Genomic DNA, 22,311 nt, shown 5'->3' with positions numbered 1-22,311 from the left:
TCAGCGGGGTCTACAGCCGGACCCAAGAAACACAGACAAAGTAGAACAATGGCCTACTCCCAAGACTCCATCAGAAGTGAGAGCCTTTGTGGGGCTGTGTTCTTACTACAGACGGTTTGTTCAGAATTTTGCCCAGCATGCGGCCCCTCTGAATCACCTGATGGGGAAAAATGTGCCATTTGAATGGACAGCTGACTGTGACTTAGCCTTCAACCATTTAAAAGGGGTACTGTCGACAGCCCCTGTAGTGGCTCTGCCTGACTTTAGCGTGCCCTTCAAAATCTATACTGATGCCTCTAAAGACTCAGTGGGGGTCTGTACAGCACTATGAAAAAGTCTTAGCACTCAATTGAATATTTTTTTGTGAAGTAGAAAATGCTTTAAAAAATAATAAAATATGACCTCCAGGGATGTTCATCAATCCTGTACCCTCTCACACACACACACACACACTTGTTACACACATATTTAATAGTGGTGCTCAGCTAGATACATATGATGTAACTGTTTTATTCATGTCAAAATAACTAGTTGCTTAGCTGTATGGTTGAAGATGTTTTAAAAACTTCCACATTGAGGTTTGAATCCAGAATCACTGTAACTTGGTCCGTCAGAGAGATGTGTCTTTAATCACAGCAAAGACCTTTAAATACACACAACTTATTTTCTAGCTTTGGTAACTGTCTCATGTCAGTCCTGTATTAACTGATGTTGTTGCCTTCTGCTACCTGATGAAATAAAAACATTTTTAAAAGAAAGACACAGGAAATATTTATGTTATATTTTTATTATTATTGTGATTCAAAGAAAACTGGAAATCTGGTTATTAGCAATTGCACAGAAAAACAAGTATATCTGGTGATTTGCAAACAATGTGTTTAATTCCATGTGTTGCATCAGTTTCTCACATCCTACATACTCATAATAAGGCTTTGCTTATTTATCCATGAAGGACAATCATTGTGTCAACAAGTCTTAAGTACTACCAATAACACAAACCTTCCCCCATTTAAAAATAAAAACGTTTTACATTAACAATTACATTTTAATTACCATTGTATTTTTAAATGGAACACAACTTTCTTTGATTTCTTAAGAGTAATAATGTATGGATATAAGACAATATTGCAGTAGAATAAAATAATCTAGCATATTCCTACATGTGTGACCAACATACAATATTCATACAAAATGGCCGACATCATCTATGTCTCTTGACGTTTATCCTCATAGATATAAACTATGTAATATAATATCATTTTTCTATGGTTGGACTCACTTCTCTGAGACTTCAAGGTACGTTGTTCACAGCGAACACACATCTCTACGTATAGTTACAGGTTTACTTGTTGTTCCAAATCCAAACATTTACATGGTATTGATTTAGCAGACACTTATCCAAAGCGAGGCTACAAACAGTTTATATAGAAAGTACAGCAGAAGATCAAGGATCAGAAGTGCAGAGTTCTAACATTATTTAGGTGGTCAGACTCAAGGACTGATCTGTATTTACCAGGCACAGTGCAAAGTCACCACATCTCAGCTACCAGGCACGGTGCAACAATATTTATATCTCAATTATAATGTTACATGCCCAGGCTGCCTACAGTTGTGACTTTCTCTTATATGTCAAAATAAAAACTGCTTAAATCATGAATATCTAGCCGTGTGCTAGTCATTTATTCAATAACAGGGCCCTGACATCTCTTCATGTCTTCCTAGATATCGGAGATGTCCAGACATTTCTTCCTGACCACTCACTCGTGGTTAAAAGTAATCTCACACCTTAAACTGAATATCATTACAACAATGTCCATCTATTGACCCATTTCAAGCTGCAAACTGTGACATGAAGATGATTCTCTGGTGGACAGACACAAATGTTCTCCCTTCATGACCTTCTATGCACAGTTTGATAATCATGACAATAAAGTGATTAATTACAAGTGAGTAATTAAATATAGTTTGTCCTATATTTGCTGGGACATTTACTTGAGTTCTTCCAGTGCTGATTCTAGGGTGATCTGTCTCCAGCTCTGAGGGATTTCACCTCTGCCAGCAAATTTGTATCCTTTCTTTTTCTCCCACTGAGACTGAAATGTACAAAGGAACCATTTCCAGTAACTCTGGTTGCTACCATCTGCAGTGATGCTCCATTGATTATATGGTTCACCAGCATCTCTGTATCTCTTGTAGGGAGTAATGCTACTTTTGGTACAAAAAGTATCATTACTGTCTATTGATGTGGTACAGAACTCAATAGCAAAATGATCAGTATCTTTCCAATGCCTGCCAGCTAAAGCTTCAGGGCGATGAAACATAAGACTATGATCACCACCATGGTCAGGGATGGTGTTTGTGCAGATCGCTTTGCAGAATGGGCACTGGGCCCAACATCCTTTGAATTGATCTGACAGGTGCTCGGTGACTTGGTTTTTCAAAGTTGCAAAGGACTCTTTTCCTGAATTCAGCTTTTCTTGTTTTTCCATCTTCATCACCATCCCATTAATACATTTTTCCATCATGTCTTTGAGTTCTGTCAGGTTCTGAATATCTTCATCTTCAATGCTTTTCAGATCTTCTTTTTTTATCACCATGTGTGTTCCAAGTTTCTCACAGAAAATGTCAAGCCATGTTTTGGCATTGCCACGTTGTCTAACCACTTCTGCTGTTACCTCTGTATTCACTGTTAAAATCACAGTTTGCAGGGCACCTAGGTTTTCAATAAGCATGTCTGTCATTTTGTTATTTGTACAAAATGTCTCCACGTGTTCTTGGATGAATCTTTCAAAATAGGTCTTTGGTTGGTCAATGTATTCCTCATAGTCTTCAAAGCTTTGCTTTTTAGCAAGACGTTCCAGGATGTGATTCTCAAGATTGGATCTGTTTCCATTAAAGGCTTGGTGGTTGCATCTTAATAAATCACTAATCTGATGAATGTTTTTCTTATTCATTTGCTGTTTGATTGCTGGTTCCAGCTGTTTACAAAGGAAATCAGCAAAAATGGTGATGGAGTTTGCTCCTTGGCACCAGTTCTTACACATCTGAAGGTACTGACCTCGTTTGCTTTGCAAGTATGTTAGAGGATCTACTGTATCCCTGAACGATGAATGCATCTTCTCAAATCTTGGAATTGCTTTGATGCACAGATGAACAGACAGGTCAGTTAGGTATTCTTTGGGGAATTTAGCCTTTTCTGGGTAATTATTCATCTCATTTGTTATGATGCTTATCATTTCATGAATAAAGATATCATTGAAATCCCTACCTTCAGATTCTTTCCCAGTGATATATGTGTTGACAGTGTTTGTCACGTGTTCTGTACACTGATTAATACAGTCTGCATTTCTTGTGAAGAATTCTTTACAAGCAGTTAGGGCTAACCCAAGCCACGTTTTGCTCTTTTTGCCTCTAATCTTGTCAGTAACGTCATTCTGATATTGAAACTTAAGTTGTAAGACTGCTTCCACTGCAGCTAAAACATTAACAAGTTTCTTTGGAGGGTTTTCATTTGCCACTTTGGTGCTCCAGTCCGTCCAGATTGAGTCAAACTGCTTCTCCACGTCCTGGTCGGTAAGCCTCTGGTCTTTTAGTTCGGATGCCAAGTTTTTGCTTATTTCGAGCAATTGTGCCTCATAGTCAGAATTTCTGTGGTCAAGTTCTGATCTGCTTTTCATCATTGTGATGACATCTTTGCATTTCTTTAGGATGTTTTGAATGAGCTCTGAGTTCAGATTTTCCAACCGCTTGTCAACGGTGACTTTCCATTGTATAAGGATTTCTGGGTTTTTATTTTCCTTGAAGTACGTCTCTATTTTCTCTTTCAAGGGATTGTAAACTTGATCAGATCTGTGTGATTCACATACTCGATGATTTTGCTGTGAAGTTGGTTGAGCAACTCGTTCTCTTTTTCCATGGCATGTTTTCTCAGTTTCCAGGACCATTCAGAAACCATTTTTTCCAAATCACTGTAAATCATCATTTCGAGTGTATTTCTGAAGCTGAACACAAAGTTCTCCTTCAAAAGACCATTCCATAGGTCCTTGATCCGATCTTTTACTTCAGATAATGTGGAAAATCTACAGCCTGACTTCCACTGTGCGATGGAGAGCACCTTGTTCTTCAGCTCCTGAACGTTCTGGCTGTAGGAGGGGTTGGGAGGGGCCATCGGGGGATCTCCCTCTAGAAGCCCCTTGAAGTAGAATACTTGAGTCTTTACATCAAACTGGATTATATCACTAAAGCCAGTGACAGAGTCAATTTGCTCCTCTTTTGCAGCAGTTACAGTCATTTCATTTAATTTCCCCAGGAGATTTATTCTTCCCTCCATGTTTTTCTCGCCGGCTGAGGCCTCTGCAACATTCTGGTGCACAAAGATGCAGCTTGGTGTGATTTTAACTTGTTTCATCCTCAAGAATGCCTGGACACAAATCTGCAGGATGTCGTGCATTTCAGATGGGTTTTCTCCCATGATGTTAATGATGGTGATGTCACCTATTCCGATAATAAAAGTTGCCAGTTCATTGTCATGACTGAGGGACGTATTAGTACTGAGCTCTGGTGATCTCAGGCCCTCTGTGTCCACCACCAGAACATACTCATATTTCAGCTGGTCCACTATGTCTGGGTCCACCTTGATTAGCTGCATGAAGGCTCCTCTTGTGCACCTGCCTGCGCTCACGGTGAACTGAAGACCAAACATGGTATTCAGTAGTGTGGACTTCCCAGAGCTCTGCAGTCCAAGAACCGACAGCACAAACACCTTCTTGTCTCCAAGTGTTTTAGTAAGTAAGACTTTATTTATATAGCACATTTCATACAAGAATTGCAGCTCAAGGTGCTTTACATAAAATCAATAAAAACAATAATACAAGTGATAAACAATTCAAACAAAAATAAAAATCCCAATAAGATCTCTGTTCAAGAGAGAAACCAACTTTAAACATGCATCTTAAAAGTAACATATACATTTGGTTCACCCCTGGTCTGTATATATAAAACCATACACTCTGTTAACAGATCCTTTCCCCAGGTCAAGAGTATGGGCCGTATTCTCTGTTAACAGATCCTTTGCCTCAGATCAAGAATACAGATTGTTTTACATATTTGTTTAAATACTTTTAAACAACTCTGACCTAGACAAAGTAAAAATAGCAAGTCAAATAATGACCCAAATTTACTAAACCAAGATTCTACAATAATATAATTAATAAAAGTAGGAAAACCCTTTTGAGATAAAATTACTTAAATGCTTCGGTAAAAAGGTAGGTTTTAAGCTGTCTTTTAAAAATGTCTAGAGTGTTTGCTTCCCTAATATTTATGGGTAATTTGTTCCATAGTCCTTAGTAAGACGGTCCAGGACAGCCTGAATCCACAACAGAGGCACGTGGGCCGCATCTCCATCCATCAGCTCTAGTGGCAACCCAGACATCAGCATCTCAGCTCCTATTGCAGGAAGAGCCTCTATAAGTTCATATGTCTCCTTCTGAGGTTTTGTAGGCTTGAAAACTTCATACATCTGGCTTGTTTTTCTCATGATATGCTGAAGTCCAATTGTGGTAGCAGTCATTTTGTCAGATATCGTGTTCAGTTTCTTTAGCAGCAGATCTTTGTCAGCTGATCCTCCTTCATCCTTGGGGCCACATTTAAATGTTTCCCATGTTGAGCGGTACTCTTTCTCATATCCTGAAAGTGCATCCATGTTGAATTCATCTAGGAACATTCTCAGCCACTGCAGCATGTATAATTGTGTCTCTTGTGAATGATGATGGGGGGTTAAACAGTTTATAAATGACTTCATGAAATCATTGGTTGGTGAAGCTGCCTTAACCCTTGTGTTCTCCTCGGGTCGTTCTGACCCATCAGTCATTGTGACCCACCGTCGTATTGCGACAACTTTACCGCATACAAAAACAAAGTGAAGCATTTTCTTTTAACCGTCGGGCTGTCTCAGACCCCCCACATTGCGAAGGTTAAAAGAAAAGTATTTTTATTTGGTTTTGTATTGGGTAAAATTGGGTAAACACAATGATGGTTCGTTATGAACCTTTGGGTCATGTGACCCGAAGGCAGCACGAGGGTTAAGCTGTGCCTTTCGGTATTGGGGCTGTGTTGTCACAAGAAGAGGGGGGGTTTGAACATGTGATTGCATACGCCAGTAGGGCTCTAACAAAACAAGAAAGAAAATATGCAACAACAAAGGAGCTGTTGAGTATGGGTACTTTCATAAAGCACTATTTGCTGGGTAAGGAGTTTGTCCTGCGGACAGATCATAACTCCTTGAGGTGGCTGCATAATTTTCAAGGGCTGGAGGGACAATTAGCCAGGTGGGTGGAGCAGCTTGCTAGCTTCCAGTATAAAATTGTACACCGTCCTGGACGAGGGCATACCAATGCGGATGCCCTGTCTAGGCTGCCTGCTTACCTGTCAACTTCAGTGGTCTCTCAGCCAGCCGTACAGACACAAGGGGGGCCAGTGATAGCGGCGGTAAAAAACATAACTCCTAATGCAAACACGGGGTGGGAAGGGGATGAATTGGCTCAGGCTCAGAGAGAGGATGCCGAGCTACAGAAGATCATTGCTGTAAAGTCTGAGGGAACAAATTGTTTGCAACCACCGGCTGATCTGCAGAAGTATGCACCTGTGTGGGCTCAGATACAAATGCAGGGATCCCGATTGGTGAGGTTTCCCCCATCAAATTAAGATGCTGCAAACCAGGTCCAGATTGTTATTCCCAGTCCTATGGTGCCAAAAGTCTTAAAACAGTTGCTTAACATTGCTACTGGTGGTCACCTGAGAATACAGAAATTACAAGCAAAAGTAAAGGACCGTTTCTATTGGCCGGGTTGGTTTGGGGATGTGAAACAGTGGTGTCGGGAGTGTAGGGACTGTGGGTCACGAAAAGCTGCGGGAAAACAGTGGTGTGCACCGCTTCAAGAGGTGGTAACGTCTAGGCCGTATGAGCGTGTAGCATTGGACATCTTAGGACCCCTCCCTGGAACCCCCAGAGAAAACAAATACATTGTAGTTATTAGAGACTACTTCTCAAAATGGACTGAGGTTCTTCCTCTTCCTAATCAGGAAGCTGAAATATCTGTATCGACTAACGCCAGTGGAGGCGGGGGCAGAAACGGTGGTGCACTTCAACAGACTCAAACCATGTCTTTCTTCTGGGACAGAGGCTACCAACCAAGGGTGTGCAGCGAGACCACTGACAGCTGCCATAATCCCTAATGAGACCTGTCCGCGATCTCCATCCTCTACGACTGGTCGAGAGGGCGAGGTGGTAGGGCCAGGAGCCAGAGCCGGGGTGCCCCCAGACCTACAGAGGGGCCAAGCAGTGGTGCGGGAAGCTGCGCTGTCTCAGTTGGATTACAACGGCAAGGGGACCGGCACACTCAAGCTACACAGGACCAAGGTGATCAAGAACCTTTACTCATGGGGACCATGCAGACACCCACGACTAACCAGACTGCGACGGAGGAGACACGCCAAGGCATACCTCTACTCGAAGCGACACGCCATGGGCGACCAAGGAGGCCGCCAGGATGGTCTCGGGACTATGAGATGTTTTGATTGAGACTCGAGGGCGAGTCTGCTTTATGGACGGGGGAGAGTGTAGTTGTGCAGCTTCGTTTTGTGTGCATTCTTTCCGAATCTGGCTACATTCTAGGTCTATTACAGTATGAACCTCGCTCAGACGGCCGTCACGCGCGCACCACCCGCAGTGCGCCACTAGAGGGCGCAGTGCAGCTGCTCCTGCGATCATGACGGCCCGTCTGTAAACTCCCCTCGCGGGAGGAGGAGGGGCTGAAAACCCACGCAGGGAAGCAAGAATATTCATATTACATTTAGTCATTTAGCAGACGCTCTAATCCAGAGCGACTTACAGTGAGTACAGGGACATTCCCCCGAGGCAAATAGGGTGAAGTGCCTTAAAAAATAATCAAATAGGACCTCCAGGGATGTTCATCAATCCTGTACACTCTCTCTCTCTCTCTCTCTCTCTCTCTCTCTCTCTCTCTCTCTCTCTCTCTCTCTCTCTCTCTCTCTCTCTCTCTCTCTCTCTCTCTCTCTCTCTCTCACACACACACACACACACACACACACACACACACACACACACAATGGTTACACACATATTTAATAGTGGTGCTCAGCTAGATACATATGTATATACAAGATGTAACTGTTTCATTCATGTCAAAATAACTAGTTGCTTAGCTGTATGTTTGAAGATATTTTACAATCTTCCACATTGAGGGTTGAATCACTGTAACTTGGTCCATCAGAGAGATGTGTCTTTAGTCACAGCAAAGGACTTTAAATACACAACTTATTTTCTACGTTTGGTAACTGACTCATGTCTGTCCTGTATTAACTTGTGTTGTAATATTTTGTTTGCCTGCTACTACTTGATGAAATAAAAACAATTAAAAACGAAAGACATATTGATGTTATATTTTTATTATTATTGTGATAAAAAAAAAACTGGCAATCTGGTTGTTTTGCACAGATCAACAAGTATATTATTTGGTGATTTGCAAACAATGTGTTTAATTCCATGTGTTGCATCAGTTTCTCACATAAATCTTACATATACTCATAATAAGGCTTTGGTTATTTATCCAGGAAGGACAATCCTTGTGTCAACAAGTCTTAAGTATTACCAATAAGGCTGTAGGAAGATAAACCAGGCTCTCCTTTCAGAGAGCTCCGTATTCTGTGTGAATTAACACAAGGCCGTAATCATAATGGGGGGGGGAACACATCTCCCCCAATATTCAAATATGATCAAAATGTCGCCCAAAATATATTGATATAAAAATATAAATACAAATATAAATGCTACGCTATGACAGGCAACCACCCACGCTGTCCGAAATTATTAAAAGATTAATTTGTCCCCCTCAATGTTGACTCCATGGCTACGGCCTTGAATTAACAGAAATTTCCCCAATTTAGAAATAAAAACGTTTTACATTCCAAAATTACCATTGTATTTTTAAATGGAACACAACATTCTTTGATTTCTTAAGAGTAATAATGTCTGGATATAAGATAATATTGCAGTAGCATAAAATAATCTAGCATATCCCTACATGTGTGACCAACATATAATATTCATACAAAATGTCCGACATCATCTATGTCTTTTGACGTGTATCCTCATAGATATAAACTATGTAATATAATATCTGCTTTCTGTGGTCGGACTCCCTTCTCTAAGACTTCAAAGGTACATTGTTCACACCAAACACACATCTCTACGTTTAGTTACAGGTGTACTTTTTGTTCCAAATCCAAACATACATGGTATTCATTTAGCAGACACTTATCCAAAGCTAGAATACAAACAGTTTATATAGAAAGTACAGCAGAAGATCAAGGATCAGAAGTGCAGAGTTATAACATTATTTAGGTGATCAGAGTCATGGACTGATCTGTATTTACCAGGCACAGTGCTAAGCAACCACATCTCAGCTACCAGGCATGCTGCAACAATATAACATCGCAACTACAATTTGACATGTTGACGCTAGGTCAAGCTATATAAAGACATCTGTATCTGCCTACAGTTGTGACGTTCTTATATGTCACATTAAAGACAGCTTAAATCATGAACAGCTAGTCATTTATTCAACAACCTTGACATCTCTTCACATCTTCCTAGTTACCAGATATGTTTTAAGTGATCTCAATTAAAACTGAATTTCATTACAACAACGTCCATCTTACTGACCTATTTCATGCCGCAAACTGTGATGATTAAGCAATATAGTACGAGTGAGAGTACGGGTGTTGTTGTTGGGAATATCCCTTACCAACCCCACTCGCACGAGTACTATATTGCTTTTATTAAAAAAATTATAGTCAACCAATTAACATTTAAACACAGTTATTGATTTAAACAATGTTTATTTCGCCATTGTTCCTCCGCAACGAAAAAAATAGTTCCCTTGTCAACGTCAGCTGCGCTATTAGCCCGAAAGCTGACGTTATGCTAGCAAGATTCAAAGGCAATAACATTGTGTACGGTTGACAAACAGTAAATATAATTTTACAGTATGTCTGACAAGAAGATTTGCTAGCTAACCAGCCATGTCCCTGTCCCAAAATCAATATCAAGATTTTCACGAACAAAGTATCGGCCATACTAGTACCAGGCTACAGTACGGCCGCAGCCTGTGGAGCGAGTTGAATAGCTAATGGATGTGAGATGACCGCATCAAAGTTTACATTTTCTCCAAACAGTAATTATAATTTGACAGTACGTTTAACAACAAGAATAGCCAGCTATCGAGGCATGTCATTGTCCCCAAATAAAATCAAGATTTTTAATTAGAAAATAATCGTCCATGTGTAGAGTTGCTGCCACTGTCGTGTTGGCCGCAGCCCGTCTGAAGTAGATTGACTAGCGAGGTGAATAGCGAAAGGGATGTGAGATGAGCGGTTACGTGACACAATACATTCTGAAAAGAAACATTTTTCAAATAGGTTAAAATAAATATTGAAGTCACTCATTGTTGTAAATACAAGTTAGCTTGTTAAAGTCTTTCAAATTGTAAATGGAGGCTTTGACTCGTCCTTGTTATGGTTACTTATTTGTATCAACGCGAATGTTTCATCGCGGAGTGATTTATTATTAGCTGTGAAAAGTCAGAGTTGGGATGTCATGGGATATTTCAACTCATGAAACGTCTCTCGTCCAATCAGAAACAGCTAAATAACTCGATAGAACCCAATTGTTTTATAAAAAGTATTTTCTGGTGGACATCTATAATGTTCTCCCTTCATGGCCTTCTATGTACAGTTCAATAATCATGACGAACAAGTGATTAATTACAAGTAGTTATAAAAATTGTATGTATTTCATGGTCATGGTTTGTTCTTCTGTATTTACTGGGACATATGCTTGAGTTCTTCCAGGGCTGATTCTAGGGTGATCTGGCTCCAGCCCTGAGGGATTTCACCTTTGCCAGCAAATGTCTTTCCGATCCTTTTCTCCCACTGAGACTGAAATGTACAAATGAACCATTTCCAGTATTTCAGATTGCTAGCATCTGCAGTGATGCTCCATTCATTGTATGGTTTACCAGCATCTCTGTAATTCTTGTATTGCCAAACACCAGTCTCAGTTCTGAACGTAGCATCACTGCTTACAGATGTGTTGCAGAAATCAATAGAAAAATGGTCTGTGTTTCTATAATACGAGCCACATATTGCTTCACATCGATGAAACGTAAGACTGTGATCGCCATCATGGTTTGGGATGGTGTTTGTGCAGATGGCACTGCAGAATGGGCACTGGGCCCAACATCCTTTGAATTGATCTGACAGGTGCATGGTGGCTTGTTTTTTCAAAGTTGCAAAGGACTCTTTTCCTGAATTCAGCTTTTCTTGTTTTTCCATCTTCATCACCATCTCATTAAGACATGTTACCATCATGTCTTTGAGTTCTTTCAGGTTCTGAATATCTTCCTTTTCAATGCTTTTCAGATCCTCTCTTTTTATCACCATGTGTGTTCCAAGTTTCTTACAGAAACTCTCAAGCCATGTTTTGGCATTGCCACGTTGTCTAACCACTTCTGCTGTTACCTCTGTATTCACTGTTAAAATCACACTTTTCAGGGAACCTAGGTTTTCAATAAGCATGTCTGTCATTTTGTCATTTGTACAAAATGTCTCCACGTGTTCTTGGATGAATCTTTCAAAATAGGTCTTTGGTTGGTTAATGTATTCCACAAAGTCTTCAAAGCTTTGCTTTTTAGCAAGATGTTCCAGGATGTGATTCTCAAGATTGGATCTGTTTCCATTAAAGGCTGGGTGGTTGCATTTTAGGGAATCACTAATCTGTCTACTGGTTTTCTGATTAATTTGCTGTTTGATTGCTGGTTCCAGCTGTTTACAAAGGAAATCAGCAAAAATGGTGATGGAGTTTGCTCCTTTGCACAAGTTCTTACACATCTGAAGGTACTGATCTCGTTTGCTTTGCAAGTATGTTAGAGGATCTACTGTTTTCCTGAACAATGAATGCATCCTCTCAAATGTTGGAACTGCTTTGATGCACAGATGAACAGACAGGTCAGTTAGGTATTCTTTGGGGAGTTTAGCCTCTGGGTAATTATTCATCTCATTTGTTATGATGCTTATCATTTCATGAATAAAGATATCATTGAAATCCCTACCTTCAGATTCTTTCCCAGTGATATATGTTTTGACAGTGTTTGTCACGTGTTCTGTACACTGATTAATACAGTCTGCATTTCTTGTGAAGAATTCTTTACAAGCAGTTAGGACTAACCCAAGCCACGTTTTGCTCTTTTTGCCTCTAATCTTGTCAGTAACGTCATTCTGATATTGAAACTTAAGTTGTAAGACTGCTTCCACTGCAGCTAAAACATTAACAAGTTTCTTTGGAGGGTTTTCATTTGCCACTTTGGTGCTCCAGTCCGTCCAGATTGAGTCAAACTGCTTCTCCACGTCCTGGTCGGTAAGCCTCTGGTCTTTTAGTTCGGATGCCAAGTTTTTGCTTATTTCGAGCAATTGTGCCTCATAGTCAGAATTTCTGTGGTCAAGTTCTGATCTGCTTTTCATCATTGTGATGACATCTTTGCATTTCTTTAGGATGTTTTGAATGAGCTCTGAGTTCAGATTTTCCAACCGCTTGTCAACGGTGACTTTCCATTGTATAAGGATTTCTGGGTTTTTATTTTCCTTGAAGTACGTCTCTATTTTCTCTTTCAAGGGATTGTAAACTTGATCAAAATCAACAATCAGATCTGTGTGATTCACATACTCGATGATTTTGCTGTGAAGTTGGTTGAGAAACTCGTTCTCTTTTTCCATGGCATGTTTTCTCAGTTTCCAGGACCATTCAGAAACCATTTTTTCCAAATCACTGTAAATCATCATTTCGAGTGTATTTCTGAAGCTGAACACAAAGTTCTCCTTCAAAAGACCATTCCATAGGTCCTTGATCCGATCTTTTACTTCCGATAATGTGGAAAATCTACAGCCTGACTTCCACTGTGCGATGGAGAGCACCTTGTTCTTCAGCTCCTGAACGTTCTGGCTGTAGGAGGGGTTGGGAGGGGCCATCGGGGGATCTCCCTCTAGAAGCCCCTTGAAGTAGAATACGTGAGTCTTTACATCAAACTGGATTATATCACTAAAGCCAGTGACAGAGTCAATTTGCTCCTCTTTTGCTGCAGTTACAGCCATAGCATCTAATTTCCCCAGGAGATTTATTCTTCCCTCCATGTTTTTCTCGCCGGCTGAGGCCTCTGCAACATTCTGGTGCACAAAGATGCAGCTTGGTGTGATTTGAACTTGTTTCATCCTCAAGAACGCCTGGACACAAATCTGAAGGATGTCGTGCATTTCAGATGGGTTTTCGCCCATGATGTTGATGATGGTGATGTCACCTATTCCGATGATAAAAGTTGCCAGTTCATTGTCATGACTGAGGGACGTATTAGTACTGAGCTCAGGTGATCTCAGGCCCTCTGTGTCCACCACCAGAACATACTCATATTTCAGCTGGTCCACTAAGGCCGGGTCCACCTTGATTAGCTGCATGAAGGCTCCTCTTGTGCACCTGCCTGCGCTCACGGTGAACTGAAGACCAAACATGGCATTCAGTAGTGTGGACTTCCCAGAGCTCTGCAGTCCAAGAACCGACAGCACAAACACCTTCTTGTCTCCAAGTGTTTCAGTAAGACGGTCCAGGACAGCCTGAATCCAAAACAGAGGCACGTGGGCCGCATCTCCATCCATCAGCTCTAGTGGCAACCCAGACATCAGCATCTCAGCTCCTATTGCAGGAAGAGCCTCTATAAGTTCACATGTCTCCTTCTGAGGTTTTGTAGGCTTGAAAACTTCATACATCTGGCTTGTTTCTCTCATGATGTGCTGGAGTCCAATTGTGGAAGCCGTCATATTGTCAGATATCGTGCTAAGTTTCTTTAGCAGCAGATCTTTGTCAGTTGATCCTCCTTTAACCTTGGGGCCACATGTTTCCCATGTTGAGCGGTACTCTTCCTCATATCCTGCAAGCGCATCCATGTTGAATTCGTCCAGGAACATTCTCAGCCACTGCAGCATGTATGATTTTGTTTCTTGTGAATGATGTGGGGATGTTAAACAGTTTATAAATGACTTCATGAATTCATTGGTTGATGAAGCTGCCTCAAGCTGTGCCTTTCGAATAGCGGCCTTCTCATTCATGATTGCCTCCAACTGACTTTCCAAACTTTCTGTTCCTTTGCATTTCAGACGATACTGATTCTTATCTTTCTGGCACCAATCATGCCACAGCTTTCCTTGGAGAGGTAAAAGTTTCTCCTTCAGACTCGATGATCTTTCCTTCCTCAACAGGGACATCAAACCCTCGGCTTGTTCACGACCATCTCTGCAGGATTCCTTGTCTTTGTCCACTTTAAACTTATGTTTTCTTGCTTTGTCACAAAATAGTTCAATGCTTGTCTCCTTTCCGTACATGTTGACACAGTGTTGGATATGTGATATTATTTCTTTGTTCAGCTCAGCCTCATTCCTGTTTTTGGCAGCTAATCTCACCTTTGTTGGTTTTTTTGAAGTCTGACATTTTTCCTGTCCGGTGAAAAGGACAATCAGAGGGACAGGAGAGTATGAAAGATTCTTGAAAATCTTATTGTTTTCTTCATCTAACGGATGTTCTGAAAGTAGAACAACATTCACAGTGCTCACTGACTGCATGAATTCAAGTTGCTGTGGATGGTCTCTGGCATCACCATGAAGGTTCAGAAAAGCCACACAATCGTCAAAAACATCATCTTCCTTCCCCGCTGGACAGTACCAGGCGATCTCCACAACTCCGTCCATGAGGAGACAGTCTCGGGTGCTGCCTTTGCAATGACGATGGAAAAACACATTGTGCTTTTGTTTGCTAATGACACTGTTCAAGATCTGGGACTTGGAAATGGACGACTCTCCCAATCTGATGAAGGATACAACTGGCACTGGTGTATTAAACATGTGTCTGCTCTGGTATTTGCCAGGGCTGTCTGTTTTAGATTTACTTTGCCATGACTTCTTGATGTTCCGAAGGGCCCAGAGAGGGAATTCTGTTTCCTGTGTAAAGGGGTTAGGTACCAGCAGGGGCAGGCCAAACTGGCAACTGGAGAGTTTTGAAAATATGTACTGCCTCAAAAAATCATCAGCACAGTGGAAAACAGCCATGTGAATATCCATCGGGTGAATGTGTTGCTCTTCAATGTGTACTTCTTGGATGGTTTCCTCCCAGTTAAAAATATCCTCATTTTCATACTCAGCAACAGCAAAACGGCTCTCTGAGACTGAGGCGGTTGGTTTAGGTTTGCAGGACAGAAATCTGGCCCTGTAATCCAACATCATCAGTTTGTACAGATACTGAGAGCTCAGTTCTTTTTCTGTTTGAGGTGGTTTAACATTCTGAGATAAAGCATCTATCACTAGAACATCCCTTTGTTGCATGAGTTTGGGGAACATGTCGCTTAGATCCAGTTTCTGGAGTAAATTCATACATCTGGTTGTTTTCTCTCTTGAGTTCTTGCCTGTGGAAATAAGTCAATTCAGTAATCATGTATTTATTTATTGTATAAAGGATATATAAAAGCATGCAAAACAGTCTTCCTGATTTTAACCTTTGTGCTTCCTTCGGGTCACAATGACAAAAACAAATAGAAACCATTTTCTTTTAACCTTCGCGATGTGGGGGGTGTGAGACAGACCAACACTTTATTTTTGTATGAGGTAAAGTTGTTACAACACGTGGGGGGGGGGGTTACAATGACTGAAGGGTCAAAATGACCCGAAGATAACACAAGGGTTAAAGGATCATGGACTTATATACATTGTCTTTAATTTCTAAAGTTGTTTTTTCAACAGCCAATAAAATGTAAGGTTAGGGGTAAAACCAGGACATTCACAATTGGTAAAATAAAATGCTTCACAGTGATGTGTGACCTTTTGGAGTTGTGAATGTCTGTAAATATCAGAACCGAGAACAAGCCTGGCATTGATAGACTACATTTGTAAATGCAAATAGGTCTGGAACCTTTCAATTCATTAGCTGGCTTAAGATTCTGAGATAAAGCATCTATCACTAGAACATCCCTTTGTTGCATGTGTTTGGGGAGCATGTCGCTTAGACCCAGTTTCTGGAGTAAATTCATACATCTGGTGTCTTACCAGTGATGATGGTTGTAGAAGCAGGTTCACTGTGTTCTCCTCCATGATCCAGCACAGTGGAGACTCCAACAGTGTAGTGAGTACCAGGCTGCAGGTCAGTCAGGGTTGTGCAGCAGTCTGCAGTCTGTGTCGTCTGGGACTCTGATCCTGGGCTGCTGTAGGTTATGAGGAAGTGATGTGGGATTGTCTCCATTCCTCCAGCCTTGGTCCAGCGCAGGGTCACAGAGGAGGGCTCTACCTGCTCTGTGGTCAAGTCAGCTGGTGGTGGAACTCCTTGAGTGAAGAACAACATTTTAACAAGTTACCTTTTGGGATCAACAGATGTTGCCAGTTGTTTTGTTTGAACAAATAAACAGGGTCTGTTTCTATTCAAGGCCTTACTGGTGGTGAAAGTGTGTGACACAGGTGGACTCGTCTTCCTGTTGTCCAGCAGACAGCAGACACTGACAGAGTACTCAGAGGCAGGTCTCAGGTCAGAGAGAGTCATGCTGAGTGAGGAGGTGGTGGTGGTGAGTTGATCTGTTCCTGATCTCTGGTAGGAGACCTGGTACTGGAGTTGGGTCTGGTCCATTCCAGCTGGCTGTTTCCAGCTCACAGTGGCTGATGTGGTGTCCACTGAGACAACTGTCAGCTTGTCTGGAGCAGGGACACCTGATAAAGGAAATACAGTTTCAGGAGTGCCAGGAGAACATTCACATGCAGACCATGTTCTGGTAGTAAAAGCTTTATTTCAAATGTAAAAGTGTCTCACCAGTGATGATGGTTGTAGAAGCAGGTTCACTGTGTTCTCCTCCATGATCCAGCACAGTGGAGACTCCAACAGTGTAGTGAGTACCAGCTAGCAAGTCAGTCAGGGTTGTGCAGCAGTCTGCAGTCTGTGTCGTCTGGGACTCTGATCCTGGGCTGCTGTAGGTTATGAGGAAGTGATGTGGGATTGTCTCCATTCCTCCAGCCTTGGTCCAGCGCAGGGTCACAGAGGAGGGCTGTACCTGCTCTGTGGTCAAGTCAGCTGGTGGTGGAACTCCTTGAGTGAAGAGGGTACATTTTAGATATTTGACAGAAACATTTTGATATACAGTAAACAGTTGTTAGAGTTGTTGGTCTAACTCGGTATAATACATCTTCAACAAACAGAATAACACAGCATCATCATACACATAGTCCCAGCTATTACTTTTTCTCTCCTATACTTTTGCTATTATAGACTTTAAGAAAAACAACAAGCTAAAAAATTCAACATAAAAACCAACAGCTCTGGTGGTACATTACCAAGATAGTAAAATAAATAAAAATGTCTCCTCAAAAGTTCCAGAAGAGGTTTTCTGTTGCTTTGTATACAGGAAGTACCTCACAGCAGTGTATCAGGTCAATCAGATACATTAAGTACATACAAATAAATAAGACTTACTGGTGAAGATGGTTTTAGACACAGCTTCACTCTGCTCCCCAGTTATCAACACGGTTGAGACATCAACAGTGTACTGGGTACCAGGCTGCAGGTCAGTCAGGGTTCTGCAGCAGAGTTCAGTGTTTACGGCCAGCGGTTCTGATCCAGGGCAGCTGTAGGTTATGAGGTATTGATGAGAGAGCTGCAGTCCTGGTGGTTTGGTCCATCGTAGAGACAGAGAACTGTACTGTCTCTCTACTGTCAGGTCTTTGGGGCCTGGGACCGCTTTGAGAAAAATGACAAGATTGTAAACTGGTAATCTTATTTTTTACAGTATAATAACATAAATGGATCATTTGTTTTTCTGTATATATTATTGTCAGTGGGATTTAAATTGTTCTACTCTTTTCTTTAGAGAGGGCAACATTTAAACTATTAAAACACAATAGGCTGATGATGCAAGTGGGATTTAATCCTCCGCTAGCATGCCATGCTAAAAAGAGACAATCGGTATGTGTCCAAAGATTTTGTTAACTCTTGCAACCGACTAATAACCGCATATGTCCTTATGTTCACAGTTGAGCCCAGATTTCACAAGATCTCCATTAGTTGTTGTCATTTCTGCTGTAATAAAAGTATATTACCTGTAGTTACAGTTTCTAATGCAGAAGTGCAGTGACAACCTGAAAACACAGTTGAGTTGGCTACCCGACACTTTGACCTGTTCCAACACTATTTATAACACACTTACCATTTCCTGTATTCCTTTGATGTTCCTGTTAATAAAGTAAACATTGTTTTTTTATTCATGTGGAAGTAGGTTTTATGGTGTACAGAACTTGGAATAGGGATCCAAAACAGTACCTACATTTCCTGCAGCTTGTTCAGCCTTAGAAATGACATCATGTCCTCTGTGCTGTGTTACAGAACACTGACTGGGGATCAGCATGTTATCACTGCAGCTGAACACCTCCAGAGGCCTGTGGTGATGCTGGCAGAGTCTCTGCTGTATGGCCGGGGCCACATCCACCAGGATGTGTGTCTGAAACCGTGGTGAAGTGTAGTGCCTCCTGACGTGCTTCTCACAGTAGGAGAGACCGCAGGTGAGACAGGTCTTCACAGCTCTCCTCTCTGTGTCATCATCAGAACAGGGGTCACAAAGACCCTCTCTGGATCTAACATTGAGACAACAAACAAAAGAATTACGCTATACAACAGCCAGTATAGAGATTGCAAAGTTGACGTCACGCCGCGTTAAATTCTGGGTAAATGGCAACATTGTTTTGTTTTCTAAGGTTGTACCAGAGCTCAACAGACAACACAGCATACATACAACATAGAGAGCTAGAGAGACTATTATGGATATTGATGCACCATTAATCATGTCATTGTTGATTATGTAGATATAATAGTATGATCTCACATCTCTGTTGAGCCTTCATCTTTGCAGGTAATAGGAATATTCATGGGAAGGTCACTCTGCAGTGATACAATACTGGTGGTTGGTGATCCAGATCTCACAAGTTTAACCCTGCACATTTGAGTATTGGTTATAAAATAAACATATGAATAGTTTATTACAGGTTACATTTAGTCATTTAGCAGACGCTCTTATCCAGAGCGACTTACAGTAAGTACAGGGACATTCCCCCCAAAGCAAGTAGGGTGAAGTGCCTTGCCCAAGGACACATCATTTGGCACGGCTGGGAATCAAACTGGCAACCTTCAGATTACTAGCCCGACTCCCTCACCGCTCAGCCATCTCACTCCTCAAGTTGATGTCACAATAAATATATTGCCATAACTAAGATATGTGGACTTACTTATTTTCTTCAGTTATGTCATGCTCTCTGAAATGTGCGGTTATACCCATAGATTGTGCACTCTTCATTGACAGATAACTGGGGCTTGGTGACACTGGACTCTTCTCATCCACCCTAAAACAATACATTTATGTATTTATGATCTACATACAACAATAACAACATATAATACAGAAGTAAAGATTTTACATATCTTGGTAAATTAGTAAAACTGTCAGTTGATTTAATCTATACTTGAACCCTTAAGGTGTGACTTCATAAACCACAACAATAACATTCCAGTTTACAGAACAGTCCAGATTATTCACCTTTGCTCCGTGCCAGTTACATCCTTCATCAGATTGGGAGAGTCGTCCATTTGATCTGTTTTTCCTGTCTGGTCGCTGGCCGGGGAACTTACTGATGAAGGCTCCTCCACAGACACACTGTCAAATATAAAGACAAACTCAGAAGGACTGTTCTTCAGATGGATAGTATCAGGTTCCTGTCACTTGTCACTTGGCTTCATAACAACATTAACATGACGACCACACAATAAAAACTTGCAAGCATTAGGGTGACCTATTGTAAACTATATGAACACTTTATTCTACAAATAAGTCCAGTGACACTGACATTAATTTAGTGCTCGCTTGTCTTTTTAATGTATTTTATTGAGGTGTACATTTGGATGTTTAAAACACATTTTGTGAGATATAAATTACACACAAAAATAGTTATCTAAAAGGTTGTGACAAATTTCAAATTATGTAGATTTTGCCAGGGGTTCAGAAGTTGAGAACCCTGAATGTCTAGTGTCTCCCAGGCAGATGGTCACTCTGCCCCCTCCTCTACACCCTTTCAGTCTCACCTTTTTACCAGAGAGACCTTGTTCCCTGTAGCTTCCTCCATGTTGCTCCTTCAATCCTCAGACACAAGAATCATTGGAACATGACGAACATGCCTGTTGATGCAAGTCACAGGATCAGGATAGCTCATACTCATTGATTTGTTTTCAAGGTTTTGTACAAGTATACAATGTTCTATTTGACTTTGATCAGATGTAATGCAGATTCAACAATATCATCATGAATATAACTAAATTACCTTTACCTATAGCGAAACAAAAATGTATAGCCTACACCTGACAAATGTGCCTTTAATTAAGTTAGACAGAGGTAGAAGCCTCTTAAAACATGTTATTTAATAGATTTACCCTGCCTATTTTATTTTACTGCCTATAAAATATAGAATTTTTAAAATTACAATACGTAAACAGCCATTTTGAAACTTTTGTTATGCAATGTGACTAAGTTCTTCCTCCATTTGCAGAGGAGAGGCCTACAAGGAAGAGGTAGGAATGTACAGCCTACTCACAAAACCACTGACAGATACATAGTTTAGGTCATAGTAGCCAAATTGTTCTAAAGCCGTCTTACAAGACTTGACGCCACACACACATTACATACACATACATTTAACACATACATTACGATAACCGCAAGCATTTATTCATTCGGTTTAATTGGTTATCAAAGGGTTAAATGTATCAGAGAAATCAAAGCCGTCTGAATCAGAGAAGGCCGCTTTTTGCATTTCTTATTTATAAATAACCAATAAAAAGCCAAAGAAGCCTAACTCAATCACAGAGGCTCGTGTCTGATGTAGTAAGATATATTGTATTTATGTTTTACATGCAAAGGCCTTTTGAACGTCACCTTCTTCAAGGTTACCATAAATCCACCGTTTAACAACCAACACCAACAACCAACACCAGACTCGATAAACTCGACCAGGCCTAATTAAAACCGTAGGCCTATATCTTCAAATAGCGTTTAAGGGAGTCATTGTGGCAAGTATACTTGGTTTCAATTAGCTTTACTTAAACTTAAAATACCTGTTAACGACTCCGATAGAAGAACAGCTCCTATTGCAACCTAACAAACTTTACTTTCACATAGGCTTCCCAGGTAGGCTACATAATGCTGGGACACTAAATAGAAATAATCACCATTTAAGCTTCTTAGCGGAGGAGGCGGCAGTGATTAACAACATGAAATATTTGTTCCCGTACTTACTGTGATAATTATGGAGTGAGTAGCAGAGACGTGTTATCAAGGTGAGCAGTCTGATATTCTCAGGAATGGAGGAAGTTTCTGTCGGAATGACAGGCGATGACGTCACCGATCACAGCTTGTGTGTCAACAGAATATTAGAACTCCTCTCCCCATGGTGCCCCCATGGTTGAAGAACGTTGCTTAAATGCCAAAAGTGGCCAAAACGATGACAGCAGTGCTGTATACTCCTACAGGTGAGAACACGGTGTCCAATTATGTGCTCTTCTGCGTTTAGGAGTGGGGATAGAGACAGATTCAAGGAGTCGAAGAACAGGTTTAGCAAGGCGGTGAGAGTTGCTAAACGACTGTACTCAGAGAGACTAAAACACCAGTTCTCTGCTAACGACTCTGCTTCTGTCTGGTGAGGGCTCAGGCAGATCACCAACTACAAGCCCAGAGCCCCACACACCATCAATGACTCTCGCCTGGCCAATAACCTGAACGAGTTCTACTGTAGACTTCCTGTCTGACAGGAAGCAGTCTGTTAAACTGGGAACACAAGTCTCTGACTCCCGGTCCATCAGCACCGGATCTCCTCAGGGCTGCGTTCTTTCTCCTCTGCTCTTCTCCCTGTACACCAACAGCTGCACCTCCAGTCCTCCGTCCGTCAAACTTCTAAAGTTTGCGGACGTCTCCACCCTCATTGGGCTAATCTCTGACGGGGATGAGTCTGACTATAGGTGGGAAGCGGCCAACCTGGTGACCTGGTGTAGCCAGAACAACTTAGAGCTCAATGCTCTCAAGACAGTGGAGATGGTTGTGGACTTCAGGAGGAACACAGCCCCACTCACCC

General features: G+C 41.3%; 1 protein-coding gene and 1 pseudogene across 3 annotated transcripts; both read right to left on the bottom strand.

Moving 5' to 3' along the window:
• LOC134039044 (interferon-induced very large GTPase 1-like) lies at positions 1–5,518 on the bottom strand (annotated as a pseudogene).
• A 2,932-nt stretch (positions 5,519–8,450) lies between these two features.
• LOC134038574 (interferon-induced very large GTPase 1-like) lies at positions 8,451–21,753 on the bottom strand. 3 transcript variants are annotated; one of them, XM_062484030.1, is made up of 12 exons: positions 21,480–21,743; positions 20,273–20,365; positions 19,731–19,847; positions 19,423–19,536; positions 19,023–19,130; positions 18,468–18,774; positions 18,351–18,375; positions 17,621–17,884; positions 16,964–17,236; positions 16,594–16,863; positions 16,213–16,485; positions 8,451–15,575 (listed from the first exon to the last, which is right to left on the bottom strand). In XM_062484030.1, the coding sequence occupies exons 2-12, from the start codon at positions 20,311–20,313 to the stop codon at positions 10,900–10,902; spliced, it is 6,468 nt and encodes a 2,155-aa protein (XP_062340014.1). In that variant the 5' UTR covers positions 20,314–20,365; positions 21,480–21,743; the 3' UTR covers positions 8,451–10,899. The 3 variants fall into 3 exon arrangements, with proteins under 3 accessions (XP_062340014.1, XP_062340015.1, XP_062340016.1); XM_062484032.1 differs by having other exon boundaries at positions 15,049–15,379; positions 21,480–21,753; XM_062484031.1 differs by lacking the exons at positions 16,213–16,485; positions 16,594–16,863 and having other exon boundaries at positions 21,480–21,741.
• Between the last annotated feature and the right edge of the window lie 558 nt (positions 21,754–22,311).

Source organism: Osmerus eperlanus, chromosome 18 (assembly GCF_963692335.1).
Source record: "Osmerus eperlanus chromosome 18, fOsmEpe2.1, whole genome shotgun sequence".
NCBI classification, from domain to species: domain Eukaryota; kingdom Metazoa; phylum Chordata; class Actinopteri; order Osmeriformes; family Osmeridae; genus Osmerus; species Osmerus eperlanus.
Note: the sequence above shows the minus strand (reverse complement) of the source record. Positions and strands in the feature narration are given on the sequence as shown.